Source organism: Taurulus bubalis (assembly GCF_910589615.1).
Source record: "Taurulus bubalis genome assembly, chromosome: 1".
Lineage (NCBI taxonomy): Eukaryota > Metazoa > Chordata > Actinopteri > Perciformes > Cottidae > Taurulus > Taurulus bubalis.
The window spans coordinates 39214186-39230526 of NC_136589.1; the positions used below are offsets into that span (position 1 = coordinate 39214186).

General features: G+C 43.6%; 1 protein-coding gene across 1 annotated transcript in view; it reads left to right on the plus strand.

Moving 5' to 3' along the window:
- Positions 1–16341, plus strand: part of adgrl2b.1 (adhesion G protein-coupled receptor L2b, tandem duplicate 1) — an 82075-nt gene that overhangs the window by 15952 nt on the left and 49782 nt on the right. The window contains exon 2 of the mRNA XM_079220064.1: positions 3680–3895. Coding sequence (XP_079076190.1) covers positions 3820–3895 — 76 coding nt within the window. The 5' untranslated portion in view covers positions 3680–3819. The remainder of the gene's footprint in view (positions 1–3679; positions 3896–16341) is intronic.

Sequence of the window (16341 nt, forward strand, 5' to 3'; positions counted from 1 at the left end):
TAGGGGTTGAAAGCGCAGCCCTGACAGGACTGTCATGACAAAAGAGTTCCTTGGGAACATCATGGTGCACCGAGGACAGGAAGAAAAAAAAAGTGTCTGGAGGCTGTGTTCTCTTAGTTCCTGTAGCTCCCGTCTCCCACTTCTAGCTCATCAACTAACTATTTTCTGGTGTTTGAAAATCCCCTCTCACATGTGTGTGTCTTTTTTTTTCTTCTCCCCTAAATGTAGGGCATGGGGGCGGGGCAAAAAAGTTCTCCAAATTAGCAGTTATTCAAAAGAGTGGAAGACGAATAACAACATTGTGTTGGCGAGATCCTGCTCAACATCTCTATTTCATTTGTAGGTTTTTCAGGCTTACACTTGGACTTGCGCATTCATTTTATTCCCGTCTTTACTTGATATGTATGTATTCGCTCTTTATCTCTCTTCTCGGCGTAGACAATTGAAAATAAATTAACATTCCTGGGCTTTTATTTTTTGTCTTCTCTAAGCCTGTGGAGAAAACTTTGAGGCGAACTAGGGAGGTCAGGCCATACTCGTAGGCTGTCAATCCTCCTCGGTGACCCGACCGCCCCTTTCTTTCTCCCCCTTCCATTCTTCTCCTTCTCTGCTCTCCCTCTCCCATCTATTTAGTCCCTCCCGGCTTAGAAACTCCCAAACCCCCCCCCCCCCCCATCTCTCACTCGCTCTTTCACTGGACGCCTCTCCAGCTTGAGTGAGGCAGACACAAGCTTTGTCAAAGGAGACTCGCATTCATTCAGCCGGCTGTTGCTCACAGTCTTGCATTTCATGTGAAGACATGTGGGCTGTCTCCCTCCATCCATTTATTTTAATTATGTTTTAATTGCCCGCCGTCCTCTTTTTAAATGCTTGCTTATTATTTCTATCAGGCTGATGTGAAAAATTGGCTGTGGACTGTGATTCTCTCCATTATCTTAACTGATGATAGATTTCTCTCCTTGGGTTTCCACTGTGTATGTATGGACGCCGAAAGAAAAACAGATGTCGCCAATGTTTGTGTATCATTTTTCATTTCATTGGTGGAGTTTTCTTTTTTTGGGGGGAGCCTCCTTTCCAGAAAGACATACTATTGTTAATAGAGCGAAAACCTGAGGGAATATATATACTTCATTTATTTTAGGACGAGGAGCTGAAGGTCGGCGATGAAAATGAACAACTTTTATACATGCACTTTATACATACATGTATGTATTATTTATTCTCCGCTCCACTTCAATCAGTGTCTAAGGCAGGAGCACACACATACATTAGAAATTAGTAAATTAGTAAAAATCAAAACTAGTATGGCACATTTGAAAGGATCATGATGATATTGGTTTAGAAACAATCAACTTAGAATGAGTGTGTTTTTTCGTGGCTTCTTGTGAATTTGGCATTAAAAGCAATTAAAGGGACAGTTCACCCTAAAGTCAAGAGTACATATTTTCCCTCCTCCCTGAAGACTCATCAATCTAGAGACCTTTAGACATCGCCGTGAGAAGTCTGCCCTCTCTCCAACCTGCTGCAACTAGATCTTGTGGTTAATATTAATTCGATTTTTAGTGTAGGCGGTTAGTCATAACTGTGTATCTTAAAAAAACAAGTGTTTTAACACATCTATCTGCCTCAGTGGAACATGAGGATCATTATGTGAAAATCAAAAGTTGGTCAAGAAACAAGTAACCCCAATTCCCAGATTTCCGTTGCAGGGTTGGTTGGTGTAGATAATTCCTCAGCACAATCTCTGGAGTTAACGATGCCTCGCTTACCTCTTTAAATCATTTTCTGCTTGAGAACATCTTAGCCCCCCACAATCATCATCTCCCTGTCCCCTGATGTGAAATTACGATAAGTCTGTCAGTGCTTGTGTAAAGCATCTTAATGTTAATCGCCTAATCCTTTTATCTCAAGCCTGGACCGATTCAGCGCAGAAATCCCACCAAACAAAACAGTGTTTTTTGGGTCTGGGGGTGGGGGTTAGAAGGAAGATGAGCATGGCTGTGTCCTCCAGCAGCTTAAGGGAGAAAGAAGACGTGTCGCCCCAGCGGGGTGACGCCTGATCGGGAGAAAGAACCCCAGGGTGTTGTGGGAGTAAGTCTCTGCATCCGCGAGGCCCGGCGGGCTTTTACCCTCTGGTGTCTGCAGGGGCCCGAGTGGCTCAGCGGGCCCAGTAGGCCAGAAGGGCAGGGGGGGCGTCCCCCCAACAGTTTCCAATCCCCACCTGTCAACCACCATTACGGTTACCCCCGTGGCCCCACAGGCCTCATATTTGCAGAATATTTGCACTGCTGAACCGGTGGAGGTCTTGTGAGTGTGAGCAGCCTCGGTAGACGTGGAGCGTGACTTTTCCCGCATCGGGGGGGGGGGGGAGCTTGCACCCTCCAATTTCGGTCTTATCTGATCTGGTTCGGCGCCACCGGCAGATAAACAACTGGAAGACAAATAAAACAAACAATCCCGGAAAAAAAAAACACCCAAGTCTAACTGATAAATCATAGGTTAGCTGTATGTCAGTTTTCCTGGCACACAGTGCTGCACAACTGCTCGGCCAGGCTGACCTCAAATGAAAATAAACACTGAGGGTACAGTGGGCTTTTTTTTTTCTTTACTCGGCTATTATCCTTCGGACCGGGTGTCAGTCATGTACAACGCGGATCTCATAGTGACTCCAATCATTACTCGGTATGCTAATGTGAAAGCTTCCCGTGTTGTGCGGGTTCTCATGTTGCCAAAAATATCCAAGCGCATTTGTGAGACCCGGGGAGCGATCAGAGCCGACTGCTGCGCTGCTCAAATGTAGGTTCATTATAAAATAATCAGGGTAGTAGACGAGTGGCTCTGGAGGAGCGCTATTCAGAGACGGGGAAACGTTCGCTCTCCGGCTATCAAGTGGCCGGTGCGTGCATGTGTGTGTGTGTGTGTGTGTGTGCATGTGTGTGTGTGCGCGCACATTGGAGAGATGCTGGATGGCAACCACATGGGAATAAACAAGATACAATATTTTGGCGTGCGTGGGTGTGTGGATCCCTTCTCTGCATGTGTGTCAGCCGTCTGCATGTCATTGGTTATATGTTTGTGCAGGCGTGTGCGCGTGTGTGGCATTTCACATGTGACACAGCACATCCCTCCTCGGTGTTTGACTTTGGTAAGCAGCTTATCTTTCTGGTGTGTTAGTCCGTCTCAGGCTCTAACCTTTCGATGCTATTTTTGCAGACAAAGGGCTGTTTTTCGCCACCCCTCGATAAGGACGGAGACACAAAAGTAGCTCTCGGAGCGGCTGTGTCTCTAACGGCGTCCCTGTGTGAGCGTGTTGCCGGAGCGACGGGCCTCCTCCCGTGGGGGATCCTGGGAGTAAATGGGGAAGGTGGAACAGGGGAGAATGAGTGTAAACACTGCGTAGTAACACATCGCAGAGAGAACCAGGCACCCCGTCTGTTGTTTTCATGTCGGTTCCGTCATAAACAACTGAGAATAAAGTTTGAATGTCGCTGCGAAAGTTCATGGGGAAAAAAGATGAGTTTGTTTATTCAATCGAACAGCAGGAACTCTCCCTTTCACGGTGTTCAGATTCCTGACTACATTTCAGTCAAGCGCACGACAAAAAAAAAAAACGACGAAATAACACCCAAAGCTGCGATGACGATTTCTTATATGCTCTTTGTTCTCGTTTTCTTTCCAGATGAGATGATGACTGGCGATGCTTCTCCGTGAACTCCCGATCGCCGACACCGCTCCGTCTCTCCGCTCTACCGCGGCAACACGCTGAACCACTGTTATTACCCAAAAGGCTCCCTGGATTGTCTGCACACGCCGCACAATATGGCTTCTGCACTGTGGAGGTGTCCGATGTTCCGCTGCCTCTCGCTGCTCCTCTTGTGCTTCCACTGTTCACAAGGTGAGTTACCATGGAGCCACGTGGCAGAAAGCGCTAATGTGATTCTGGTCAACCTTTTTTCCAGAAGCCACTTATTATTCAGCTTATGAATGTGGGGAATTTATTAGCACACATTCTTCAGCGTGTGATTATAGTTCTTCTTCAGTGGTTTTACACTTTGAGCGTGAAAAACACAGTTTGTATTGAACTCATTGAATATTCCTGCATAAACCTTGACACTCACACCGACATATTTCATTCACGTTTAGAGCAACGCTCCAAAACCCCGTGTGTCGGAGACCTTCCCCTAAAGGTTCTTAACCGCGCAACAGATTGCCTGCGTGTACTCAAAGTACTGGAGCCGCAGAGAATAGATGCATTTTTACATTTCATTTTTGCCTCAACCAGATCATTCTGTAACTGAAAGCATCAAAAGCTTGATTTAGCGTCAGACTCGGGAATGGGGGGAAAGTGCGTGTCAATGTTTTTAATTGTCTGCGATGACATCCCGAGGCTCTTTTTTGGGGTTCCTTCCCTCACTTTTTGGATTAGTACATTTGGCTGTAATTACAAGTATTGTCACAAAACACTCCCGTCTGTTACGCGCTCACCAAAACCACTGATGTTGGTATGTCTGCTTAATGATGATCATTACACCACCCTTTTCATTCCCATTGTCCTGGGAAACAAAGTGACGCAAAATCACATGCTCGTCTGCCGAGCATTGATTACAGATAGATAGTTGAAGCACATTATTTTGGGGTCTTCCTTTTCAATTTGGATTTTTCCTTTTTCCTTCTTTCTTTCTCCCTCTTGTGTTCTGAGATAGATTTCTCTTCCAGTTTAATTTTAGGTCTGGCGTTGGTGTACAATTTGCTAACAAAGACATATTACTATGGAGCAGGCTATCCCAGCAGCCTTTCAAGCAAAGATGCATTTTTTTTTTTTTTTGTGGATTAGCAATTTTAGATAATATAAAAGAGTCTTACTCAGGCGTTTGAAGAATTGCCCCCTGATTTGGCCTGACTTAGAAACTGAGTTGAATAGTCCTGTTGGATTTCTAAGAGAGGAATACTGCTTTGGTATGCAGAAAGCCCAGGTTTTGGGTTTCAGTTGACGTGAGGGCTCTCAGGCCCTAGAATGCATATTTGCCATATCCATCAATAAAGGAATGTGTGTGTGTGTGTGTGTGTGTGTGTGTGTGTGTGTGTGTGTGTGTGTGTGTGTGTGTGTGTGTGTGTGTGTGTGGGTCCCTCTGAAAACAATATCTGATTCTATCCACATGCCACTCACCTTCAGCCTGTCCAGCCCTGAGGGCCTGCATCCCCGCCGCTTATGATCTACGCTTCCATCGTAGTGCCAGCCACAAAAACTCCACTTGATAATTACCTCCTGTCCCTCACCAGGAGAGAGTATAATCAGGTTATCGCTTTCATCCGAAACATTCCTCGCGCTTTGAAATGCTTATCGACATGGCTGAATAGAAAGATGTGTTTTTCTCCCTCCCTGGTATTGACTTCTCTTCTGAATGAACACCAGTCGGCCCTCTGTTTTGACCAACTTTAACAATTCGTGCGAGATCAAATGTAATCAACGGCCTTCAGGCTTTCAGTTCATGTTTTAATCCTTAAAGCGGCTATAATCAAAGTTTTTATATTGAAGTTACGATGTGGAACATTCATTTTCTGTGCAGCAGAATATCTTTCATGCCTTTAAACATGCATTCTCTCCAATGGCCATCAGGGGGCGACTCCTCTGGTTGCAAAAATCAGTCAGATTGTATAGAAGTCTATGAGAAAATGACTCTACTTCTCTCTTGATTTATTACCTCAGTAAACATTGTAAACATGAGTTTATGATCTCAGTCTCTAGTTTCAAGCCTTCTTCAAGACAGCATGATGTTCATTTTGTAAATGATGGTCCTTTTAGAGTCAAACAGACCATAAAGCAGTGTATGATTTAGGGCGTGGCTACCTTGTGATTGACAGGTTGCTCCCAGTTTTGGTCTTACAACTTTAACCCTTTCTCAGTGTGTTTTCAGTTCCATGAAAATGAACTCTAGCTGCTGAAGGAGTTTCTGCTAAACCTGCATGATTTTATCTAATTTCACCGGTATTCAACATGGTGGTGCCGATGACAAGCGTTCAGAAGAACTCAATAGAAAGTTTACTTCTAATACATCTGTATTAAAATGAGACTGTTTTATAAACAGTTAAAAGTTTCTTGGAGTAACTTTAAATAATGTATCAAATAACAACTTAAAAGAGTCAAACTCGGTTCCCCCCGGTTTTATGGAGCTTTATAGCAAGTTTCAGCTCATTGTTTAGCTGTACCAACATTATTATTTTTGTTCACACTTACAGCAGTCATAGTGTTGCGTTCCACTGCAGCAGTTTTCAGCTGAAAAACTCCTATTACCTGCTCAGCACCAAACAGCAGCGACTACGTGGTGAACATTTAAGAGCCAAAGAGACAGATATATTTCCCTCAGGAGTTGGTGGAGACCAAAAAGAGTGCCAAAAAACAAAGAGTCATTATTGGCCTTAAATACACCTGGCTGCCAGACATGCGACTCCAAAGGAATGCTAATGCTGCTCTGTAACGGCTGGAAGTTTAAATAAGCAACTGTGTGCTGACAAGTTTGTCATTTCAACTTAAAAAGTGATGACACTGTTGTTGTGAAAGGCGGACTGTGTTTTGCCAGTTAGGTGCTTTTAATGGGAAGTAGTAAGGTAGGTTTGGTTTCCATTAAGAGCTTAGGTACGTAGCGTAGGTAACTTGTAAAAACTTAAAATAAAATGATTGAAAGACAGAAAGAGCTTAGGTACGGTGTAAACAAAGTGAACAGTGATGTCATCAATGACATGAAAGTAAAAACAGTAATCATGCTTCGTTTTTCTGTGAATATCTTCTGCATGTGAATGCAATTTGACCCCACCACTAACAATTCAAACTAATATATAGATAAATACTTACAGCATGTAAGTTTATTGAATTACTATTGATAAAAAAAAAAACTTTAAATTCATTTTTAAATAATGTCAAACCATTGTCTTTTCATACGTAACATGTAATATATACACTTAGACACTTTTAAATTCTCCATATATGCCATGTCTTCTTCTCAATGTTTGGCTCCATTTCTTCTTTATCTACGTGCCATTTCCAGTAACATATCTATAAGATGACGCTGCCGCTAAAGCAAACTAGGTCACGCGGGGATCAGATCTGTTTCAGATGTTTCAGACCGCCCAGTCTGCAGATCTGAAAGAAGACGACCCTTTTCAAAGGGAGCAGCCACAAAGGTGGGGCGAGTGCACAGCCGCATATCTGCTGTGACTGAATGGGAGCTGTTATCTGTGTCTTTAAAAGTAAAGAAAGACAGATGGAGGGGGGGATTATGTTGTAAAGTCTAGTGTCAACGCTTTGGGTTCGCTGTTGTGTTTAAACGCTAAAAGGAGAGCTGGCATTCACATCTAAATATTGCACAAAAAGGGAAATGTAAAAAATATTTGGTTTGACGGGGATCAGAGTGAAGCAGTGTTTGTTTAGGTCCGAGCAAGTGTTCCAGCCCGGGCAGCGCAAGCGAACGACAGACTTTATATGCAGTTTTTTTTTTTATTATCAAGTCAGAAGAAGAATAATGTGTAATAAAAATGCAAAAAGGGAGCAATAGATTTCCAGACAAAGCCTTTCTGCGCTACTTTGAGCCCCCATCCTGCACATTTCTCTCTAAGGAGGGTTGTGAAATATTCCTTGGTTAAACATACCAGCAAGTTTGTGTTTCTCCCCAAAAGGTTGTAAAGGTTAACAATACGTCTCAGCGCAACATTTGTCTCAAGCAGTGCCGTACATTGTGCTGATGGAGGACCCTCCCTCGTGCCACACTGGCATTTCCAGCCCCGGGGTTGACTGAATGGGGAAGCTATTGTGCTCTAACTCCTCTCTGGCCCTGGGCCATACACATTTCAGTCTGTCATCCATTGATATGCTTGGCTTCTCATTTTATAATTCATATTGAATGCTGCTGGTTCCATGGCAGGGCGATCATGAATTATCAGCTAAACCATGGGAGATTCACAGATGACTGGTCAATCTGTGGGGGTGAGAACAAGCAGGAAGAAGAAGAAAAAAAAAAGAAAAAAAAGAGATATATTAGTCGTGGATGAAAATTCTGCCCAACTGGAACTGTTTCAAGAAATGAGGCAGGGGGTTCATCTGGATTGAATGGACTTTCCTACCACATGGAGACAGATAGATCATCACATTTCTTTATTTTTCATTATTTCTAAGACAGTTTTGTCAGCGTTTGCCACAATCCCACCACGCAGCGCCTCAGTTTCTGCACAGAGCTCCACATATGTTTTTCCGGACAGCATTGTGCAACAATACGCCGCTTTTTAATACCAAACGCACCTGGGAAGTTTTGGATCACGCGAGAACATGAAATTGAAATGAGCCGGAGTCACATGAATCTGCAGGATCAGTATTTCACTCGGAGGAACTGAAATGCAATATCGCCCTCGATAGGGTCATCCCAGATTTATTGGAGCAGCGATTTCCTGACTGCGTTTTTCTTGTTGGTTTTTTTGTGTTAAAGCAACAGGAGCAAAAAAAATGTTCCATCCAATCTGCGAACGTGAGAGCAAAGCTCCTTTTTCCTTCAGGAGCTTGTGTTTTATTGTGTGTTTTAGACGTGCTTGTAAAAGTTGTTGTTTTATAGCCAGCTGATGAACAAACACTTAATTAAATGGGCTAGGGGCAACAGTCTTCTGACAGTTTGATTTCATTTGTTAAGCATGCCTTAAATCTCTCCTGCTCGCAGCGTCTCAGAGCCGCTCAATTCACACCCCTTATGGTAACAAGTTGTATAAACATTGGAGCAGATGCCTACCTCACTCTTTCCTTTCTTAAATGCTGTCCGCACTTTTTTTTTTTTTCTCCAGGCAGCCTAATTCAAATAATAGATGAGTCCCGCTTACAACCGCAAAGTAGTTCTAAACTTTTGGATTTGCTCGGTGTAAGTCTGCTTCACAGGAGGCTTCAGCTGTCATAACAAAGCAATGCATTTAATCTTGAGTGGAAGCAGAAGGATTTCAAATAAAATCAAGTCTACACTATAGAAACCTGTAGATTTTTTTTCCCTCCCCTTTCTTTGTGTGTGGGGAGGTGTTTGCCAACAATATAAATCAGGTTTGGAGCAGAGACAAAAGTATTTATGGAGGCAACAAGAAGGATCTCAGTACGGTTCAACGTTCACCCAATACTCGTGAATAGCTCGCAGGCATGTCAGAACTAATTTAATTTGAACAAAAAGCACGAGAGCTAAACAAACATGCAAAAACAAAAGGAGGCATATAACATTTAACACCAAAGGGACATTGTGCTCAGGCAATCAAAGCAGATTGTTGCTCTCGCTAAATACCTGCGGCAGCTAATTCTCTTTTTCAGCACAGCACTCCAGCTGTTTTTTCCCCCCTAATCGTGACATACATTTTAAGCATTAATTTGTTAAAGAGAGCTTGATTTTAGAGACAGATTGTGTGCAAAAGAACATGAAGGCAATTTGAACAAAAAGCCCCTCGCTGTTACAAAAAGGGAAAAGAGAGTGGGGACCTCAATTATCTTTACTCGCTGTGAAAATCGTAAAAAAAATTTAAAAAAAGATGCATTTGTCTCTACCATGCCTTCTTGTTGCATATCAGAAATGTCACAGCAGCTCAGGTGCCGCTTTTTTGTTTTTTTTGCTGATGATTCACATCTTAACGGCCTGTGGTAGAACTACGGTCGACACAGGGGAAAGGATGGCAATCAATCAAAGAAATTATGATTTGATTCAGTGTGCTTTCTGTGTCGCAGGTGTGTGTTTTAGCAAAGATCTTTTCCCGTGTGCGTTCTTAAAACAAGATAAGATGATCACTTTTCAGTGGCTTATGGTCGTGTATGACTGAAACCGGTGTAATAATGTTGGTTCTCTCTCTCTCTCTCTCTCTCTCTCTCTCTCTCTCTCTCTCTCTGTGTGTCTGCCGGCTAGATCTCACTACAGGCCATGAATGCACCTCTGTTGCCTTCGCTGTATTAGTAATCTCGTCAGGCTGAGAGGCTGTGCCATAGAGCATGACCGCACCGTTTTTGTCCAGGAATTAAATGTCACCTAAGGGTGGGTCACCCGCAAACAAAAGGCCACCTAGCCGATTTGCAGGTATAAACAGTCAAAGATAAGGAAGCCCTCTCCTGCCGTGCAGGAAATTGAATAAGTACGGAGCAAGGGAAAAAAAGTCGGAGAAACGGCACAGCACAAAGAGCGTTTTTGTTTGCCTTGCGCTATCGGTATTGACCCCCTCTTGTAGCGCAGAGCCCCATTGAGTGCGTGAGGCACAGTGGCCCTCGCAGAAAATGAGGGGCAGGAAGCTGTCTGTCATCAAGATCTCCCCATCTGTGCATCTCTTATCAGCGCCCCCGTTTTCTGCTCGCATTGACCGGAATGCTGGTGGAAAGGGAATGGGGCAAGGTCATCACGCTCAAACCAATCAAAGTGGTCAGTGTTCCAGAGATAGCAGCGGGTTATTGCCAAGGAATGTGCCTGGATGTTTTTTCTTTCTTCTCCTGGTAAATCTGCGAGATACTCCAAACAGAGCGGTGTAAAAGCCCACAAAGATGTTCTCTGTTGCACCGTATGTACAGTCACATGGGCAATGTGTCTATGCATACACAGTGTGCTAGCAACGTCTTTGTATGCATGGGAGACTCTCGAAGGGCCGCTGCATCCGGCAAAGCAAGAGTCACATGCTCGCTGGAGACAGCCAAAACATAGGCAAATATTTAGGAAAATATGTAATGCTAGCTACTACGTCGCTGTTTCTCCTCTTTCTCTGTATAAGAAGAGAAACAGTGAAGTGCATTCTAAGCATGCTTGAAAAATGTCTTGATTCTTTCACCTCCGTTTAATTTTGACAAATTGTGATGATGCATTCAAATGTATGATGATTGCAGTATAGAAATAGTTTTTTTTAACCTTCCAAAATCAATCATAAAAACATATGACCTTACATCTTAGCTTCAAATGAGATTTTACATGATTTTTAATTTATTTAATTTTTACTTCAATTTCTATATAATAAAACTCATAAATCTAAATCCACACATCCTGCTAGCGGTGATGCTAGCTCGGCTAGCATTCTCGCGTGACCCTCACTTTGCAGGTTGGATCTGTCCGATTCTGTGGGTCTCTCCGATACATATTTACTTCATTTTCCTGAAACTGGAGAGCAAGCGCAAGTGGTTTGACCTGCACATTTTTCACATTTTGTTTGCCAAGTATTCCAGGTCCTGGTGCAGCGTATGCAATCTGAAAAAGTTTCCAAGTCAAGATAAACGTTGTTAGCAGGTGCTCAGGATGTGTCCTGTAGACATTCCTGATAAGAAGCGTCCATTTATTTCAGCCAGCACAGACGCTGCCCTCATTTCATTCAAAAGTTTAATTTGAGATAAAAGATAAAAAGACATTCTATTTAACTTTGTGTGTGCAGCGGCTAAAGCCACCAACACCTCTTGTGTCGGGATGAAACGCAAACACCATTTTGTTCCAAGGTGAATACCCGAATTGCACTGCCCCACTCGCTCTGCATAAACACAACCTCAACGACGCCACTCCATCCACTTTGGTGCAAGTGGCGAAAGCACCAAAATGGACTCCTGCCCCGTGGAAGTGATAGCATCGCTGCGTTAAAGGCTACTTCCTCTCTGCGTGAAGATAGAGACCGTGTCCCTCATCAGAACTGTCTCGTTCGAGTCCTTCATCTCCGTTTCTAGTCATCCTTGTAGTCTGTGGTTCATTATTCATGTAATCCCTGTTCCAGCTGCAGCTTCTCCTGACACTCTGTCTGTGTGACGTACCGAGTAAAGCCTCCTGGGCTCGGCTCTGTTCGCACAGGGCTGTGTGGAGGAGGGTTGATTAGGAGGTGGAAATGGGGGGACTCTGCCCCAGCAAACAAGAACAGAGACGCAAAGCATGTGATGGAGACAAACCCACATCCTCCTCCTCCTCTTTCCCCACTCCATCCGCACCCTGATGGAAGCACCTGATTTATTCTGAGACAATTTCTTGAGCGGAAAATCCAGTGGGGGCCGTTCAAGTGCAGGGGTAAAATGTGGGCTTTAAGGGGAGTTAAGCATCACTCAGGGCGGATCAAACCTGTGAAGCTACACCCCTGCCGCACTTCGGAGGGTTTCTTTAACTCACCTCTTTCGGCGTGTTTCATCAACTTCCTTGCCAAAAGGGGATGCAACAATATGTTAGATATTGAACAAGCAATGGACTAATTCTGTCAAAGTGGATCTCCCCCAGGAGCATATAGATGTTTTCATCTTCCAAGTCGAACCATTTCTTTTTCTCTCAAGTGTTTAGCCTCTGTGACGGTTATTTATGACAGGATTGTTTTCTCAGTAGACTATACAAGGTGTTGAATTATACTTTGCTTTAATCCGAGACTTTACCTATTTATCCGGTAATGTCTCCAAATAATTCTTGTCATTCTGACTTATATCGAGCACTGACCCTCTTTACATTTAGAGGATTATACAGTTTGTATTGGTCATGTATTGAGGCTGCCCGGCTTCCTCCTCTGTTTTTTTTGTATGTGCGCCCACAGGGTCAGGGATCATGTAACCAATCGACAGAGGAGAAAATCTTGATTCTTGCAACCAAATTAAGACAGTCATTATAGCCGGGCTTTTTTAATGTTCTTTAGTTCCCACTCCCTTGGGAGGATTTCTTCATCTGTAGCCTTCTCTGCAGCTCAGCCGGCTGAACCAAAGTAATCCACCGTGTCGACTGTGCATCAGTTGTGGCAAAACTTCAACTTTTTCCGCGAGTTGTCTAATTCCAGACATCAAAATAGAACAGTGTGTGCATTTTAAATATTCTGTGTACACTGTGAGGTTGTTAGACGCTTCATCAAGGGGTCTGCATGTTTAAAGGGGAGTTCTGGTATCAACCTAGGCCTTATTCTTATGATTGTGGCTATTTTGACGAACGGGTTGTGCGTAACTTTACACTCCCCACCGCCGCTGTCGGAATTCAGGAAATGTGAGTCCGGCAAAACAATGTATGCTGGGGAACAAGCAGCACGGGCCTCCTGAAATATAATAGTTACCACATGAATCATTTTAGACGCTTATCTTTCAGTCCAGCTAAAACACAGACTGTAGCCTTTTGGATTAGCTAAGCTAGTGCCCGCTAACTGTTTGGTTAGCCAAGTGGCAACTAGAGCTGTGCGGTATACCGCCCACACAGGAAGACTCTTCTTGTGCAGGAAGAAGTCTCTTCCTGTGCGGCTGAGTGGGCGGGCTCTACCCAGCATGCAGTTTGGCGATGTAATTTCTTTAAAACCATGAGTCAACTTCTTAGCTTCCTAACACAACCTATGTACCAACGTACAAACAGCTGCTGGCCAGTTGCGAGCAGTGGTGAATAACGACGTCGGCGGTCCTTTTTAGCGTCAATAAATTAATATGTTTATTCGGAAAAAAATACAGTGATATACCGTGAAACCGCCAGAATCTTACAAAATATCGTGATAGGAATTTTTGGCCATACCGCCCAGCCCTAGTGGCAACTTGCCCTTTTGTCTGCATTTATTACTTCTTGTACCTTGTATATCTCGATTCTACCTGAACAGAGGAAAACAGATGTCGGTTCCTTCAGCATCTGGCTCTTCTTCTAGTTGATTTTGGGGCGGCGTAACAGTCTCCAGCAGCTCACCACAGCATGTGGTGATAGATCAGCAGCTGTTGATCCGATATGTTACCTACCAAAGCTAATCCAGGAGGTTACGCACTTTGTTTACTTTCAGAAAGAGACAAAAGAATAATTTAATATTTTAGAAAACATGCCGGTTCGCGTTTGTGCGGAGAGTTTGAAGTTTAATAGAACTGGAGCCAGCAGCTGCTGAGCTTAACTTAGCGTAAAGATGTTAAATGACATGTTGTGGTTTAAAGGGGGGTTGTGTGCTTGAAAAACTTTTTTTGTGCGTATTAAACAAACAAGATATACTGTTTTAGTTGGTCAACTTTAAAGTGCAGCTAAGCAGATTTTGTTCCCTCTGGACAGACTAAGTGTTCAGTCTCTGGTGCGCTAACTAGCTCACTACCTGCTGGCTTTAGCATACAGACTTGAGAATTGTATCAATCTTCTTCTTGTCTAACTCTCAGCAAGAAAGTGAATATGCATATAAAATGTTGTATCTATTCATTTCATTTGATTTACATAAAATGTACATTTACTTGGAAAGCTTTGGAGGCTCATGCAGCTTCTACAATATTTGACAGTTTGCATGACCCAGTCATGCAAAATAGCCACAATTATGACAATTAGACCCAGGCTGAAAATACTGGATTTTACCTCTAAATGCTTTCTTGTGATCAAGCTTCCTCTAAATATGTCCCACCTGAGGAGTTAAGAGGAAGCAGCAGGGTCTGTCACACTCAGCCTCGGCAATATGAAAAACACTCAGATCCCTTCAACGAGACATGTGTCAACATGGAGCTTGTGATTCTCTCCCCCCACCTGCTGTTTTTTTGCTTCTTCTTTTTTTTCTCGTAAATTGAGAAACATTCAGGAGATGAATTAGGAAGAGAGAAAAAAGGCCATGGCGATGAATAGAAATGGCGGCTTTGGAATGGGAAATGGCTTCACTGGATTCATGGAGGCTATCACGAGAAAGAGGGAAGAGATACGACTCAGAGTGCTTCATCTCACCACAAATGGACTCCTGTATTGCCAGTTTCTATTTTAGAATACTTATATCGGAATCCAGAGTGTCTGATAGCAGTTGTCTGGGAAAGACGGGAGTAGCCCCGGGGTTTGTGGTCTTGTCTGACACTGTCTTTAGAGACAATTCCCAGAAAGGTGGACTAGAGCGGGGACTTAAGTGTCATGGGAAATGGTGCCATATGTCCAACTAGATTGTCAGTGTTTCACCGCATTTCAACAGTTGAAATTAAATGCGAGCCGAGTTCTCGGGTTGTTGTCTGTATTTGAAAGGCAGGTGTTATTTTGTGAATCCCAAAACTCCCTTCTCATCTCCCACCTCGGCCCTGTGAGCCTCTCACTTCTGATGGGCGGCCATGTACTGCATCTGTGAACGTGTGTCACATTTCGCGCCGCAACACTGGAGGCCAGACAAAGTTAAGGGATGTGGGAATGGAAAATGTTGAGAGTTGTCTTTGTATTGTGCAAGCTGAATTAATCCCAGTATTTAGTTTGTCAGTTCAGAGGCATGTGCATGGACAGTGAAGTGCACTTACTTTTTATTTAATACATAAAAGGTTCACCGCAATGGCCTCTTGGAATATATATATATATAAATTGTTTTAAAGATAATTTTATTCCTTGGCCAGCAATCAAAAAGTTCCACTGAACAGGTTAGAAATACTGCAGCAAAGAACAAATGAGCTGGAAAGAACAGGCAAAACAGTGATGATGCTTTGTTCCCTAATATTAAGAATTCAATTTTGTATTTTTGTATTATTCTACTTTATGAATTACCATTGAAAATCTTCACCAGAGCAAAACATGCTGTAAAACCACTCTGTCACTCCGGATATTGGATTACCAAGGCATCCCCCGCTGTTGGAGGAAAAGCTTGACTCCAGGATCTGCGCTTTCTTCCAAAGATGTTGGCTACCAGTAATATGGGGTATAAAACAACATAAAAAGACAAACAATCTTGAAGTACTCCTGCTGTGACCACGGTGGGGGCACTCTTATTTGACTAAAGGCTACACCCTCCTTTATGCTGCAGAGAAAGCGTCCCTGTCAAAACCCAAGCCCAGAACAATGGGGCCCAGCCATGGGGAAACAGGGCCATTTGCATGCAGCTGTTTGCCGTTTCCAGGACCACAAAGGCCAATCAAAGGAACCTTAATGGAGGATGACAAGCGTCCTACAACGCCTTTGCTCTCTGTCTGTGCCAGCCCTCACCACTCAGTCTACCCTCCAAAAAAATGGCCCGCATTTTTTTCTTCTTCTTTTAAACTGATCAAACATTCCTCCAGCTCTCTTTCTCTCTCTCCAACCGTCTGAAGTCCTGAGGCGGTGGACTTTGAGGGGTTAAAGGTTAGTCGGGGCTGCTAACACACAGAGCAGCAAAGATGAACCTCAACATGTGTTACGGTCCGGTGCTTGCAGTCACCAAATGGCAATATCTCAACACCAAAAACCGCTATTATCTTTCCGCTTCATCTCCAGGGTTTTAAAAGCCACCGAGTGTAACTCTGTGGATGGTTTCAGATGCACCCATCTGAGCCACAGTACCACTTCCAATTTCAAGGGTGTTGATAGAAAACAAAATATGTATTATGAGGGGAGGAGGAGGAGGGGTGGGATTGTCGCCAGGGAATTATCGGCTGTCAACTGGAGAAGAAGAGAAACTCCTAGAATGCAACATATTGTGAAGCAGCCCTTG